This window comes from Vigna umbellata, chromosome 5 (genome assembly GCF_029865625.1).
Source record: "Vigna umbellata cultivar VRB3 chromosome 5, Vumbellata_1.0, whole genome shotgun sequence".
Taxonomy (NCBI): Eukaryota; Viridiplantae; Streptophyta; class Magnoliopsida; order Fabales; family Fabaceae; genus Vigna; species Vigna umbellata.
The window spans coordinates 34,485,934-34,501,353 of NC_142169.1; the positions used below are offsets into that span (position 1 = coordinate 34,485,934).

Below are 15,420 nucleotides of genomic sequence, written 5' to 3' on the forward strand. Positions count from 1 at the left end.
CATTATGGTAGCCATAAAGGATAACCTACTCACATCCTTTCCATGTCTCTTTTATTGTGCCATTCATTCATTCATTCCTAACCTCCCCACCTAACCTACGAATATTTTTTTAGAAAACTCAAATTTTGTGAGCAGTGATGCTATTCATTCATCAATGGTTATATATGTATTTCACCTTTAATTTCTTTACACATGGACCCTCTTTCTTTTCCTAACTTCTTTTCTTTATGTTTTGAGACGTTTGGTGTATCCAATATTTAAACTCGATATGTTCATCGCTTCATTACTTGGATTTGGTGAGAATCTTTAGGATAGGTAAGATCTATAATGGATATAAGTAATACTAAAAATAATCATAAATATATATTATAAAGTTTCATAACTTTCTTTGTAAAATTCATCCTATATTAATTGCATTTTTCATCCTATATCAAAATTTTAAAGAGAACTATAAAATATAATACATTTATTAAAAATATTAAAGAAATTAAAAGTTAAAGTTGAAAAAATAATTAATAATTGGAATCTAAGTATTTAAAACGTTATTGTTAAAGTAATGGATTAAAAATAATTAGCTTATATTAAAAATATGTGTTTTTGTGATATTTATATATATATATATATATATATATATATATATATATATATTAATTGAATATTTACAGCAATTCATTCATGGTTGCTTTTAATTTTCAAAAGAATCCCTTCCTCTTATTAATTTTTATAGTTCTATCATTTTACCCTCTGTCAATTTGAAATATAAAAGTATTTACATATTTTTTTTTTATTTTATATATATTTTTTATTGCTAAAACAGTTACTAATTAATTTTTATAATGTAATTCATAAATTTTTAAATTATACGCCTGATTTGATAAACCATCTTATCATAAGGCTTAGCCAAATAAATTACTAACTCGTAAAATTCGAGTCAATAAATTTTTTTATTAGAAATTAACCATTAGTCAATATCTAAAATTTATAAAGTTTAAAGTAGGTAATATAGTAAATATATAAGTATACAAAAGAATATAATTAAATAAATTTTTATTATAAAATTAAATTTTATATTCTTAGAAAAATATATTATTATATAAATATATTTTAGAACTTTTTAAATGAATAATTACTAAATATTTCAGTACTTTAAAAGTTATACATGATTCTTTTAAATCACAAGTAATGTGTAAATATTTGTTTTTAATATTAGAATTAAATTATTGGTAAAAGTTTAATAAACCAAAGATTTTGATATTGAGAACATTTTCAATTCAAAACCTTGAATTAATTTAATAGGTTAAACTCAATAATTTGACAAGTCAACTAGTTGAAGCAGTTTGGTAACTTAATTTCATTAAAAAATATATTATAATTTAACACGTATTCAATATTTAATATAATTCAACCTAATCTCATCCAACTTAATCGATGTATAATATATCTTTGTCAGAGATTTAAATCAACTCAAATAACCATCCTTTTAGCCTAAAATGACCTCATAATAAAACCTTATTAGGTTTAAAAAAACAGACTAATCCGCCAATCTAATATTAGACTGTATGAGATTATAAAATTTAAAATTTAATCCGTTTTTAATTGATAAATTAGCCTAACCCAATCTATTTTTAACAATGGAACGTAAATGGGATGGATTGTATTGTTCCCTCTTTGCCATCCTAAAATTTTATCATTAATATATTTTTATATTATATATACTTTTCTTTAAAAAAAATGACAAAATCATTTATAACGATAACCAAACAACCTCTTATTTGTTTGGTTTAGAATATGACAAATACAAAGTCTTCCTTGACCCTCCTCCACTCCTGTACAGGTGCAAAGACTCACTCCTCTCTTCTATACCCGACTTCTCATATTTTATATCCTTCGCTTCTATTTTTTTTTTCTCTCATTCTTAATCTGAACCTCACAGACATGGTTGCACCTGCCAGACCTCAGTTTGTTCTCTTCGGATCTTCCATCGTTCAGCTTAGTTTCGGCCATGGCGGTTGGGGCGCCCATCTTTCTGACATCTACGCTCGTAAGGTATCTTCCTTCAACTGCATTCATTTATTGTCTTTTCTTTTACCTCTCAGCGCTGCTTTCTTCCATTGTTGCTCCACATTACAACTCCATCATCATCACATGCATCCTTCTATCACATCTATGATATCGTATATGTCATGTCACGTCGTTTTCTCAACGAGCTTAGTGCCACTTTTTTTTTTCACTTTTCTGTGGAGAGGCGGTTACTAATTCTTCAATTTAAAACGCTATTACATTCTTGTGCATATTCCGACCACATATACATGATCTGATGCCTCTGTAAATTCTTTATGGGAGGCAAGGTTTTAATGAAAATCCTGCCTCTGAAATTTTGGCCTCAACTCTTTTAAGGTTTTTGGGTGTCTGTCATTGCAATTGTGGCTGTATCTCTTTGCAATTTCCTGCAATACAAACCGCAACTGCAGCAGGAATTGAACTGTTTAATCCCTCAATAATGAAAAGTAGCATAAAAAATAATCCTTTGCGCGCCAATTAAAACGAGATTGAGGGGTTAAATTTGTATCTTTTTTTCTAATGTTCATGTCATTTGCTCCAAAGGATGCCAGTTTAGTCACTTATCTTTGACTTTTTTGTCTCATTAATTGAGTATAATATTCCAAACAATGAATTTACTTCAGTGCATAAATTCTTGTTGATTCAAGTGTGGCACCACTATTGACTTCTAAGTATTGCCATCATTGAAAGTATTCCCTCATTTTGTTAGAGGCAATTCGGGCAATGTTCTTTACTTGAACTTATAGGAGAAGGAAATAAGATGAAGTAATGCAGTAAAATGAACCTACCATCTCTGTTTGTTAAAACAAACTTCCAAAAATTAGCTTATGAAAAGGTCCAACACCATCCAACATTGTTGAGGTCCATAAGTTGATGATAACTTGTGTGAGAAGATTGATTTATAGTTTTTCGTTTCGTTTCTTTTCTTTTCTTAGACGTGCTTATGAAAAGTTTATCAAAATTGAGCCCAATGAAATCATTTTGGTTGGCTTCCGTTGTGGTTACAACTGTCTTGGTCCTAGTCATGCATTCGAATTTTTGTATTTTACCCTTTTTAAGGGCCTCCTAAACGAAGCTCTGGATGATTACAAGTAGAAAGCCTGTGCAAAGACTGTATCCAGGCATTTATATTTCATAAGTGTGTAAAGAGGAGATATAAGTATGCACTCTCTTCTGTGCGAGTGTGTCCATATCAAGAACCTTTTCTTTGTTTTTCCTTCACTAATGAACTATTCAGAATGGTCATTTTTAGACTATGATGATACAATTTTAATTTTTTGTGTAGGCTGACATAGTGTTGCGAGGATACTACGGATGGAACTCTCGACGTGCCCTCCAAGTGTTGGATCAAGTTTTCCCAAAGGTATTGTACCTAAAAAGAAACCATTCACATGACAGAACTCAATCAAAATTATGCATATCGTGTAGCTATTCTTCACACTATCTGATGTTTGATTGCCTTATGCTTTAGTCTAAAATGGCGTATGGGTCAAAGAACACAGTTTCTTGAAATAATGCACGATCCTTTTCTGGTTCTTGATGTGATTTCCATGTGGGATATGTTGCTAACTTTATGCTCTCTCAATTCATTCTTGAATAATTCCTTTGATGTAGTCTATTATCCTTCCTCCGTTATATAATTTGATTTATGGGACTTCCCAGGATGCTGCAACCCAACCTTCTCTTGTGATAGTTTATTTTGGAGGTAATGATTCCATGGGCCCTCATTTCTCTGGCCTAGGCCCTCATGTTCCTCTTCACGAATATATTGAAAACATGAGAAAGATTCTGATTCATATTCAGGTACTTCTGCAGCTGTGTTAATCATTTGGTTCTTTTTTTCATAAGTGCACACTTCCTTTCAATAGAAACTGATATGCTCACTTCAAGACACAGAGCTCTACAATCTTGATTTCTCAATATGAAGGCTACACCATTTTTTTAAAATGTGAAGGTTTAGGAAATAAATTGATATATTGAAGGACCTTTTGTTGACAAACATAATGTAATGCAGATAAGAAAACCAGCCAGCATCACATTGTTTTATATCTTGCCTATTCTTGGTTTTTCTAAAGCTGTTTCTCCAATGTTTCTCATAACATAAAATTAACATAAATCAACTATGCATTCGTATTCAGTTATGAAATTTAGTTTTCTTGAGAACGCCGGTTGCTGAATTAAGACAAAGAGGTGTCAAGAAAATATAGTCTGTGGATAATAATGGCCACCCTTTCAAATGGGCTGCTTATTGTTCTATTTCATAGTCTTTTCCACATATTACCAGGTCAAATGAATCGGGTAAAGATGAAAGAGAAAACAACTAAAAGAAAAAGGATATCTTTGAAATATCTGAAAAATGATTTGCAGTTATGCAGGAATGCAGCAGATTGTAACTTCTATACTGAAGAAAAATAGATCTTACGCATGATGTTTTTTGCCTACTGTGATGATCATAAATGCGTTTTTGGAAGTGAAACTATTACTTGTAATTTAATGTGTGAATCTTGACTGTCAGGGTCTTTCTGAAAGGACACGGATCATCGTTCTCAGTTGTCCTCCTGTCAATGAGGAAAAAGTGCGTGGAAACACTAGGTAGCCTGAAGATATTTTTTCTTTCACATTTTCAATTCTGTAGTTTACTTATTCAGATAATTATTAAGTTCCAATCTTATCTTTTTATTTCCATTTCTTAATCAGTGGAGTTCTTAGTGAGCTGGTAAGAACGAATGAATTGTGCCAAAGCTATTCAGAAGCTTGTATTAAGCTATGCAAGGAACTGGATGTCAAAGTTGTTGATCTTTTTAATGCATTACAGAAGAGAGATGACTGGAGGAATGTTTGTTTTACGTAAGTTTCATTACCTCTACGACTTATCTTTTATTTTTCTAAAATATTATGAGATTTCAGAATGGTGTCATATAGAAATCTAATTGTTTAATACCCAAATCCTTTAGTTGCTCTTTCCCGGTATCTTGCTTTCTTTTCAAGATCATTCTGCAATCTTCCATCTTAAAGGCATGTTGACTGATGCTATCTTTTGGTTAATTTGAACTTGCATTTATCTTCAATTCACTGGGCTTTCATGTACATAAAATTTAAACCATTGATGCTTGAAAGATTAATATGACATTGAATTGGCTTTTGGATCTTAATAATAAGTGATATTAATGTAGTTACGGAAAGTTGGAGATTACATGTCCTCTAAATAAATTGACATAAATTTAGATACTCGTTAAAAGAAAAATGACATCAAATTAGTCCCTAAATCCTGCCTTTTGTGCATAGAAGGATGATTTCTGTCTTAATTTCCACGACCTGAGGCACTAAATTGATGCACATATCTCTCAGGGAGTTAGGGGCCAAAGTGATGTAAACCAAACATTCTAAGGACCACATGGGTTTTTTTCTCTAGAATTTATATGCACTCCATATTTAGTTTTAAAAAAATCTAAAATAGAGTTAACAATAAAGTCACACCAGTGCTAAAACCAAAGTTCATCCGATTCTTCTTTTTATCTCCTTATGCTTGAAATTGTTGCTTGTTCTGATCTCTTGTGAAATATATTAAAGAACATGTGAATGAGAATGATGTAAATAGACTAGTTTACCTAAAAAATATCTATAATTGTTGTCATCTTCAATGAATTTTGCAGTGACGGTATCCATTTAGCAGCGGAGGGAAGCAAAATAGTGGTGAAAGAGATACTGAACGTGGTTAAGGAGGCTGACTGGGAGCCATGCCTCCACTGGAAATCTTTGTCCACTGAATTTGCAGAAGACTCACCATATGATCTGGTTGCTGCTGATGGCAAAACTACATTGAATCCTTCTGAGTGGACTTTTTACAGAGAGATTCAGTGGGATTAGGTTGTTTGCTTATTGACTTTAATAATATCTATTTGCTCTGACCTCCATCCAGGAGTCAACCTGTCTGCCAAATCCTAACAGTATTTAGCAGATTCCTATATTATTTAAGTTTTTTTTTATCAGACATCTTGATTGACTATTGGGTGATAGTATTGTCCTATATTTTAGATAATATGTTATTTCATGATGGTTTAGTTGAAGACAAGTTTAATAGAATTAGACATTGGATATGACTATTATATTTGGGGAGGGAAAGAGTAGCCACTTATATTTAATCATAAGTAAAATTGAATGGAACTTTTACAATAACTAGAACTTTTATGCATTGCACAAATATTTCTCAAATTCTAATTGAACATATAAAAAATGTTAAAAATATAGTAGACATATGTGAAAATATTTAATTATAAATTTATACTTACTTTTTAAAAGCAATTATATTTGTCAAAGTAAAAAAGTAAAATAATGGAGACTCCCTTGTTGGACATGTAGGCCTTGTTAGTTTTTTAGAAGTACGACGACTCTATTGCTCTTGACGAATATCTAAGAATGTTCATGAATCAAATGACATTCTACACCTTGAATGATCTCTTCTTCATCTCGTTGAAGGGAGAAGTGTTGGTCTAGTTCAATTTTTTTCCACTCAAATCTATTGATAGCTTTGCCGCCATTTGTTCTAAGTTTGGGACACAATTCATAACAAGTAGTCCACAACACTTAATGTCCATTGTTTTAGTGAAAGTTAGATAGGAAAAGAAGGAATCGCTTCAAGTGTTCATGGAACGGTTTGGAAAGGTGGCAAGGCATATCCAAAACCTCAGTCATGAGGTGACCATGCATCACATGATGACGACCTTACGACTTGGATCTTTCGTTGATAGCCTTTGCATGAAGCCAACAGAGAACATGGACAAGCTGAGGTAGAGAGTCGCTTGGTTCATGCAGGTGGAAGAGATCTAGGACTTTCGGAGACAGATGAGACAAGAAGCCTTGTCCAGTGATAAGAAGGCATATAAAAAACCACACAGGAAATGGTATGATACCTACTCCAAGGAGACAACCAAAGGGCCATTCTTTTATTAGTATATTCATCTCAATAGGGCAAGGATCCTCAAAGAAGCTTTGAGTGTCAAGTTGTTGCCTCCTCCCTAGAAGAGGCCTACTCCTTGAAATGTTGATAACAATAAGCATTGTCTATTTCACAAGAATATGGGACATACAATGTAGGAGCGCACCACCCTACACGACAAGATAGAAGAGTTTATCAAAGTGAATCACCTGAAGAAATATATCAAGATTGAGCGGGAAGAGAGGAGCCCACCTAGCAGGCCCAACCTTGAAAGAAGTTCGCAACGCGAGTTGAGAACAGAACGTCATAAAAAGCCTTTTAGGCGTAAGAGCTTAAGTAGAAGGTGAGATTGTCCGCACAAAGGGCATATTAATACAACAATAGTGTCATCGTCAAAATTACATAACATATCTTCTCCTTGGTCGTTTGCTTAATTGGGAATGAATATTGTTTGGCCTTTTCTGATCGGCCAGACTCAAAAGAAGTTTATGTTTATCGCTATAGACTACTTTACCAAGTGGGTGAAGGCAGAACCTTTGGCGACCATAACAACTTAGCAAGTGCAAACCTTCGTAAGAAAGATCATATGTCGCTTTGATCTTCCCCACATGATCATTACCGACAATGGCTAACAGTTTATCAACAAAAAGTTGGAGGAGTTCTATAATAATTTGTGCATTAAGCATGTTACTAGTTTTGTTAAGCATCCTTAGATGAACGACCAAGTTGAAGTGCTCAACAAATCTATAGTGGCTGAGCTCAAGTGACATTTAGAAGAGGCAAAAAGAGCTTGGGTAGATGAGCTACCTGAAATTCTATGGGTTTACCAGTGTTCCCTGCATGGTACAACTGGAGAAACACCATTCAACTTGACGTATGGTATTGATGTCATGTGTCCCATAGAGGTTAGTGAACCTTCTCTTAAAAGACAAGTAAACGACATAAGTTTTAACGATGCACAACTAAGGGTGAAGTTGGATAACTTATAAGAGCAAAAGGAAGTGGTCGTCGTCCAGGTAGAAACGTACAAGAAAGTGATAGCACGAAGATACAATACCAAGGTTAAGTTGAGAAGCTTTAACGTAAAAGACCTAGTTTAAAGGAAAACCAATGAAGCTCATAAAAAGTTGGCACATGGTATGTTTGCGCTTAATTGGGAAGGATCCTTCAAAATTATAAAAGATATAAAGAATGGAGCATAACACCTTGAACACCTTAACGGCAAGAGCGTCTCCAACACTTGATCATATTTAAGGTTTTATTTGACTTAAAACACTGTAATGTATGATATTTCCTACCACTAGCACTTTTCCATGAAGGTTTTGGTTGATAAGGTTTTCAGAGATATCTTAAGTCTATATCTAAATGTTCAAGAAAGAGTTCGCAAAGAACCCTTACCCACGTTCTAATTGCGAGCGGTTAAAAAAGAGTTCTGCATACCAATCGCTCTAATTTCCAACAATAAAGGAAGAGTTATGAAAACCACCACTTGAGAATTAGATAACTTTCTCCATATCCACCGGAGAATTAGATAGCTCTTTTTTAGCCGCTTGGCTTGTGCTTATAGTAATCTTGATGTTCAACAACGCACGCACAGCTTAAGAGACTAGTTTCTTTCTAAATTGTAATCACAAACTCTAAGTTGTTGGAGCAAGTTTCCACGTTTGAATTCCATGGCTTCATCCCATTGAAGTCATTAGTTGGGCTTCATCCCATTGAAGTCATTAGTTGGATCTTTCTTGCCGAGAACTCGGTGCAAAGCAAGTCCTGCACGCTGCTGTCGGGACCTTCAGGCTATTTCTCAAAGTATTTAGGGTGATACCTCTGCCTCTCGTTTCCGTTCACACAACATTTATTGTTTATCTATTATTCCCATTTCAGTTGTTAAGTGTTGTGCCTCGGTCGCAACAAAAAATCTAAACGATGTTTGACCCAACATTAAACACATTTTCCTTTTAGTCTTTCACAGTTTTTTCCATCATATCATGTGTTGCGCTTTTTTTAATGACAACCGAACACAACCAACGCCGTAAGGTCATTATTACAGCTGGAAATTTTAGCTGTAACGAAAATAATTTTGTTAACCTGTATCGGACACCGGATTGCTTCTGGTCCTAATGCCTAATGAGAAAGGAACATATATAGTTGTTCCTGTAAGTATTGTTATCTAGTTGACCAAATTGTCTCATCGCACTCCTCCAACATAAATCGATTTCATCATTTAGATTCCGAATCCTATTTCACTTGTTTACTGCCAGAGTTTTTGTAAACAGTGTAACGTAAACGCCCTTGAAAACATGAAAAGAGCAATAGGTAGGTACAAGCGGAGGAAAAAACAATATATTCGTCCAAGAGAGCTTGTCTGTCCGTGTTCAGTTCCCTGATCTAATACTACAATATTGCTAAAGCATGAAAAAATACAGTGGGAAAAACAAATAATAGGGATCCCCGTAGCGACAAATATCGTCCCTCAAGAAAAAAATTGACTTTTGCAGAGGCAATAGAAATGCAAACTCATTCGTGTGTCCTTTACCCATTGGGCCGAAGTAAGAGCCAGAAAATATAGGCAGTAGCAGACATTTATTACAGAACAAGAAGACCTCGGCCTCTGTCTCCTTGTGCGTATTCGGAAAAAACACCATCAGGACCGCCAATCACTCATCCTTCCGCTCCTTTCGGCAATTCCCCCAACCTCACCCAAATTCTTGTTCCGCACACTCCCAAATCCTCCCTTTTCCCCTCAGATCCACACCCTAATCTATTCTTCCAACCCCTAAAACAAGAAATTTAAAACACCGTCGTAGTCATAATCATGGAGATACAAATACATTCCAATAATCATATATATTATATTATTAATCAAATCAGAGTACATACATACAGGTTACAAAACACATCCAGCTTAGACTAATTGCCTGAATTAAAAGCAGATCTGGCAACTGAAATCCAAAAATCGCACCAAATAAAAGAAAGTGCCGAAAGCCGAAATTAGGTTTAGAAAAGGTAACACATCGAATGGATTACGGAATATAGATTATGGATAGCAGAATAATAAGGAATCATCTGGTTCTGTTATTGAAATTCATCTTCTCGTAGTAGCGAATGGAGAGAAGCGAAAGAGAGAGGTGAACCTCGTCCTTGCCCAAACGTAGGGGCTTCGATCGAATGACCTGGGGGATGGTGGGGCCCCAGGGAGAGGAGGAGCATGATGAAGATGAGGAAGATGTCTGAGGCTTGGAAAGAGGGAAGAGATAAAGCGCGTGGAGGCGACGGAAGCCACCGAGAGCGAGAACTACGGATCGTAGCTGTTGTTCCCCACATCCAGTGTTCGCCCACTGCTTCGTGCAGATCAGTTCCCACAGCCTCTCGTCCTGCGCCGTCTTGTGCCACTGTTTGTTCACACACCCTGCCATCGCTAGGGTCCGCGCGTCCACGTGCTTCAAAACCTCAAACAGCAGGTTGTCGTCGAAACGCCCTAATCCTTCCACGTGATCCTCCTCATCCCCATCTTCTATCACCACCATCTTGGCCTTCTTCATCTTGGTCTCGTCATGGTGGACGGTGGCAGCGGACAGAAGTGGACGCTTCATCGGTGAGAAAAAGAAAGAGAAAGAGGGTTTTGTGATTTGTGTGTGGGGGTGACAGAAAGTGAGGTGCTTGATGGAGGAGGAGGAAAGGAGAGAAAAAGAAAGAGAAAGAGAATAATTAAATAAATGGAGGTGAGAAGATGACGGTAACGGAATTGAAAGGGTTGGGTTTTGGTGGGAAGAGAAGGGATGGAATAATGGGGCAGGTGAAGTAAAGGTTAAGGTTGGGGGGTGCACCTGCTTTTGGTGGTTTTCGAAGACGACAAAGAGAAAAATGAATGCGTTTGGATTCTTTTATGTGATGGACAATTTTGTCCTCATCTTTCTGGCCTTGTCTTTATGTTCCCATTCGCCTTCTCAGAGGGGGAATCCATGAATTAATGAAATCAAAGAAAAGTAAAGAAAAGATAGTGGTGGTGGTGGTGGGTGGGTATGAATTAATGTATCCAAGCATTTATATTTCATAAGTGTGTGTAAATAAGAGATGCAAGTATGCACAGTGTGTCCATATCAAGTACCTTTTTTTTTTTGTTTTTCCTTGACTAATGAACTATTGAGAATGGTCATTTTTATACTAAGATGATAGAATTTTTTTTGTGTGTAGACTGACATAGTGTTGCGAGGATACTACGGATGGAGCACTCGACGTGCCCTCCAAGTGCTGGATCAAGTTTTACCAAAGGTATTGTACCTAAAAAGAAACCATTCACATGACAGAACTCAATCAAAATTATGCACATCGTGTAGCTATTCTTCACTTTATCTGATGTTTGATTGCCTTACGCGTTAGTCTAAAATGGTGTATGGGTCAAAGAACACAGTTTCTTGAAATAATGCATGATCCTTTTCTGGTTCTTAATGTGATTTCCATGTGGGATATGTTGCTAACTTTATGCTCTCTCAATTCATTCTTGAATAATTCCTTTGATGTAGCCTATCATCCTTCCTACGTTATATAATTTGATTTATGGGACTTCCCAGGATGCTGCAACCCAACCTTCTCTTGTGATAGTTTATTTTGGAGGTAATGATTCCATGGGCCCTCATTTGTCTGGCCTAGGCCCTCATGTTCCTCTTCACGAATATATTGAAAACATGAGAAAGATTCTGATTCATATTCAGGTACTTCTGCAGCTATGTTAATCATTTGGTTCTTTTTCGTAAGTGCACACTTCCTTTCAATAGAAACTGATATCCTCACTTCAAGATACAGAGCTCTAAATCTTGATTTTCTCAATATGAAGGCTACACCATTTATTTTTAAATGTGAAGGTTTAGGAAATAAATTGATATATTGAAGAACCTTTTGTTGACAAACATAATGTAAATCAGATAAGAAAACCAGCCATCATCACATTGTTTTATATCTTGCTTATCCTTGGTTTTCTAAAGCTGTTCCTCCAATCATAACATAAAATTAACATAAATCAACTATGCATTCGTATTCAGTTATGAAATTTTGTTTGCTTAAGAACGCCGGTTGCAGAATTAAGACGAAGAGGTGTCAAGAAAATATAGTCTGTGGACAATAATGGCCACCCTTTGAAATGGACTGCTTCTTGTTCTATTTCATATAATGTCTTTTCCACATATTACCAGATCAAATGAATCGGGTAAAGATGAAAAGAGAAAACAACTAAAAGAAAAAGGATATCTATGAAAAATCTGAAAAATGATTTGCAGTTATGCAGGAATGCAGCAGATTGTAACTTCTATAATTGTAATTTAATGTGAGAATATTGACTGTCAGGGTCTTTCTGAAAGGATACGGATCATTATCTCAGTTGTCCTCCTGTCAATAAGGAAAGAGTGCGTGGAAACACTAGGTAGCCTGAAGATATTTTTTCTTTCACATTTTCAATTCTGTAGCGTACTTATTCAGATAATTACTAAGTTCGAATCTTATTTTTTTATTTCCATTTCTTAATCGGTGGAGTTCTTAGTGAGCTGGTAAGAACGAATGGATCGTGCCAAAGCTACTCAGAAGCTTGTATTAAGCTATGCAAGGAACTGGATGTCAAAGTTGTTGATCTTTTTAATGCATTACAGAAGAGAGATGACTGGAGGAATGCTTGTTTTACGTAAGTTTCATTACCTCTACGACTTATCTTTTATTTTTCTAAAATATTATGAGATTTCAGAATGCTGTCATATTGAAATCTAATTGTTCAATACCCAAATCCTTTAGTTGCTCTTTGACAGTATCTTGCTTTCTTTTCAAGATGATTCCTGCAATCTTCCATCTTAAAGGCATGTTGACTGATGCTATCTTTTGGTTAATTTAAACTTGCATTTATCTTCAATTCTCTGGGTTTTCATGTCCATAAAATTTAAACCATTGATGCTTGAAAGATTAATATGACATTGATTTGGCTTTTGATCTTAATAAATAAGTGATACTAATGTAGTTATGGAAAGTTGGAGATTACATGTCCTCTAAATAAATTGACATCAATTTAGATACTCATTAAAAGAAAAATGACATCAAATTAGTCCCTAAATGCTGCCTTTTGTGCATAGAAGGATGATTTCTGTCTTAATTTCCACGACCTGAGGCACTAAATTGATGCACGTATCTCTCAGGGTGTTAGGGGCCAAAGTGGTGCAAAGCAAACCAAACATTCTAAGGACCACATGGATTTTTTCATATGCACTCCATATTCAGTTTTAGAAAAATCTAAAATAGAGTTAACAATAAAGTCACACCAGATTGTAAAACCAAAGTTCATACGATTCTTCTTTTTATCTCCTAATGCTTAAAATTGTTGCTTATTCTGTTCTCTTGTGAAATATATTAAAGAGCATGTGAATGAGTTTTGCAGTGATGGTATCCATTGAGCAGCTGAGGGAAGCAAAATAGTGGTGAAAGAGATACTGAGCGTGCTTAAGGAGGCTGACTGGGAGCCATGCCTCCACTGGAAATTTTTGTCCACTGAATTTCACAAGAGACACCATGTGATGATCTGGTTGCTGCTGATGGCAAAACTAAATTGAATTCTGAGTGGACTTTTTACAGAGAGACTCGGTGGGATTAGGTTGTTCGCTTATTGACTTTAATATTCAGATTCAACCTGTCTGCCAAATCCTACAGTATTTAGCAGATTCCTATATCATTTAAAGTTTTTATCAGACATCTTGATTGACTATTTGGTGATAGTATTGTCCTATATTTTAGATAATCTGTTATTTCATGATGGTTCAGTTGAAGACAAGTTTAATAGAATTTAGACATTGGATATGGCTATTATACGTGGGAAGGGAAAAAGTAGCCACTTATATTTAACCATAAGAAAAATTGAATGCAACTTTTACAATAACTAGTACTTTTGATGCATTGCACAGATATTTCTCAAATTTGAATTGAACATATAAGATGTGTTAAAAATATAGTAGACATCTGTGAAAATATTTAATCATAAATATATACTTACTTTTTAAAAACAGTTATATCTGTCAAAGTAAAAAAGTAAAATAGCATTGGTTTTTGTTTTGTTGAATGTGATATAAGTTGTTTGAGTAGCAGGCAAGACAAGACAAGTGCTTGAAAAAATTCAGCATAAGCCATATGTCACCACCACACAACCATACAGAGACTGCACCATTTGAAAATGGTGATGACTGTTGCATGCATGGAGGGGCTACAAATGCCTTGCATAAATAGCTTGGTCTAGGTCTAGACCTTTGTATCCATACCAACTTGATCGTGGTTAAATTCATTGGTGTCTTCCTCATCCAGTTTCTGCAGTCATCATCGGTATGTCTTTCTGTTCCCACCAATGATAATATCCTATTCCATCTGTCTATTTTTTTTTAATTGCTTCTTTAGGTGGAGAATTAAACAATAAAAGATAAACAACCAATAAATAAATAAAAAATCATATGAAACAATGAAAAAAATTAAAAAACAAAAAAGATAAAAGAAAATCATAAATTAACTTTAGGCACAAAGATGAAGAAATTTACAGAAAAACTTATGTATAATCAAATTATATGAATTCATATTCTATATATATGTGTAGAATGTCTAGAAGACCTGAATTTGATTAGGGTAAATAATATTTTCCATAGCAATTCTAATTTTTCATCAATAAATTTTGCTAAATCAGTTATTGAAATGCTAAGTAATTCTGTCATATTGATGTACCTTTATATATATATTCTAATGACAAAATATAATTTTAGTTTTTTACAGATTAAAATATTATGATTAACCTTAGAGGTTTCATATCGGAGGAGCATGTTGTTAATTTTTTACACATCATTGGGAATAATGTGAAAAATCATAGTGTGTCATTTTTCTTATTTTTCTTCTGTCAATATTGATGGTTAGCATACATTTTTATGTGTTAGATGTAATTTTAACATTGAAGTAAGAGTTTTTAATTAAGCCGGGGGATCGTATCTTCAATAATAGTCAATTTTACTTGTAATTTAGGATAACAGACACAATGATTGTATTTATATTTTTACAAATTATATGAATGAAACTATCTTTATTTATACTTTTATTTTTTGAAATATGATTATCTATACACCATAGATGGAACTCATATTCGAGTAAGGGTTTCAAGACCTGAGGCTTCCAGATATCGAGGAAGGAAAAACTAACCAACTAAAAATATCATCGCCACATGTGATTTTGACAGACAATATGGACAAGTTGACAAAGATGGATGAGTTGACCTTGATGGTCGGTATGGACAAGATGAATAGTCTAACGGGATGGACAAACTGACAGAAATGGTCAAGATGGAGCGAGATGACTTGATGGCCGAGATGAATGGGTTGACCGAAACAACAAATGAGTTGAACATGAACCATGACTCCATGACTTAA

General features: G+C 34.5%; 2 protein-coding genes and 1 pseudogene across 4 annotated transcripts; 2 read left to right on the forward strand and 1 right to left on the reverse strand.

Moving 5' to 3' along the window:
* Window positions 1-1,758: 1,758 nt before the first annotated feature.
* Window positions 1,759-6,112, forward strand: LOC124840849 (SGNH hydrolase-type esterase superfamily protein). The gene is made up of 7 exons (XM_047316981.2): window positions 1,759-1,834; window positions 1,934-2,046; window positions 3,347-3,424; window positions 3,724-3,864; window positions 4,577-4,653; window positions 4,759-4,908; window positions 5,715-6,112. Exons 1-7 carry the CDS (start codon window positions 1,789-1,791, stop codon window positions 5,926-5,928), a joined length of 819 nt encoding a protein of 272 aa, XP_047172937.2. The 5' UTR covers window positions 1,759-1,788; the 3' UTR covers window positions 5,929-6,112.
* Window positions 6,113-9,311: 3,199 nt separating this feature from the next.
* On the reverse strand, window positions 9,312-10,736 carry LOC124840857 (F-box protein GID2-like). 2 transcript variants are annotated; one of them, XM_088116135.1, is made up of 2 exons: window positions 10,129-10,736; window positions 9,312-9,770 (listed from the first exon to the last, which is right to left on the reverse strand). In XM_088116135.1, exons 1-2 carry the CDS (start codon window positions 10,585-10,587, stop codon window positions 9,756-9,758), a joined length of 474 nt encoding a protein of 157 aa, XP_087972261.1. In that variant the 5' UTR covers window positions 10,588-10,736; the 3' UTR covers window positions 9,312-9,755. The 2 variants fall into 2 exon arrangements, with proteins under 2 accessions (XP_087972261.1, XP_047172948.1); XM_047316992.2 differs by lacking the exon at window positions 9,312-9,770 and having other exon boundaries at window positions 9,823-10,736.
* A 223-nt stretch (window positions 10,737-10,959) lies between these two features.
* LOC124840800 (GDSL esterase/lipase WDL1-like) lies at window positions 10,960-13,775 on the forward strand (annotated as a pseudogene). The gene is made up of 6 exons (XR_015786830.1): window positions 10,960-11,098; window positions 11,189-11,266; window positions 11,566-11,706; window positions 12,335-12,410; window positions 12,528-12,665; window positions 13,407-13,775. The product of XR_015786830.1 is annotated as a GDSL esterase/lipase WDL1-like (transcript).
* Window positions 13,776-15,420: the final 1,645 nt, after the last annotated feature.

Coding starts and splice junctions, on each gene's coding strand:
- LOC124840857 (XM_047316992.2), bottom strand. CDS start 10,587: ATGAAGCGTCCACTTCTGTCCGCTGCCACCGTCCACCATGACGAGACC.
- LOC124840849 (XM_047316981.2), top strand. CDS start 1,789: ATGACAAATACAAAGTCTTCCTTGACCCTCCTCCACTCCTGTACAG. Junction 3,425..3,723: donor TGGATCAAGTTTTCCCAAAG/GTATTGTACCTA, acceptor GGGACTTCCCAG/GATGCTGCAACCCAACCTTC. Junction 4,909..5,714: donor TGGAGGAATGTTTGTTTTAC/GTAAGTTTCATT, acceptor TGAATTTTGCAG/TGACGGTATCCATTTAGCAG.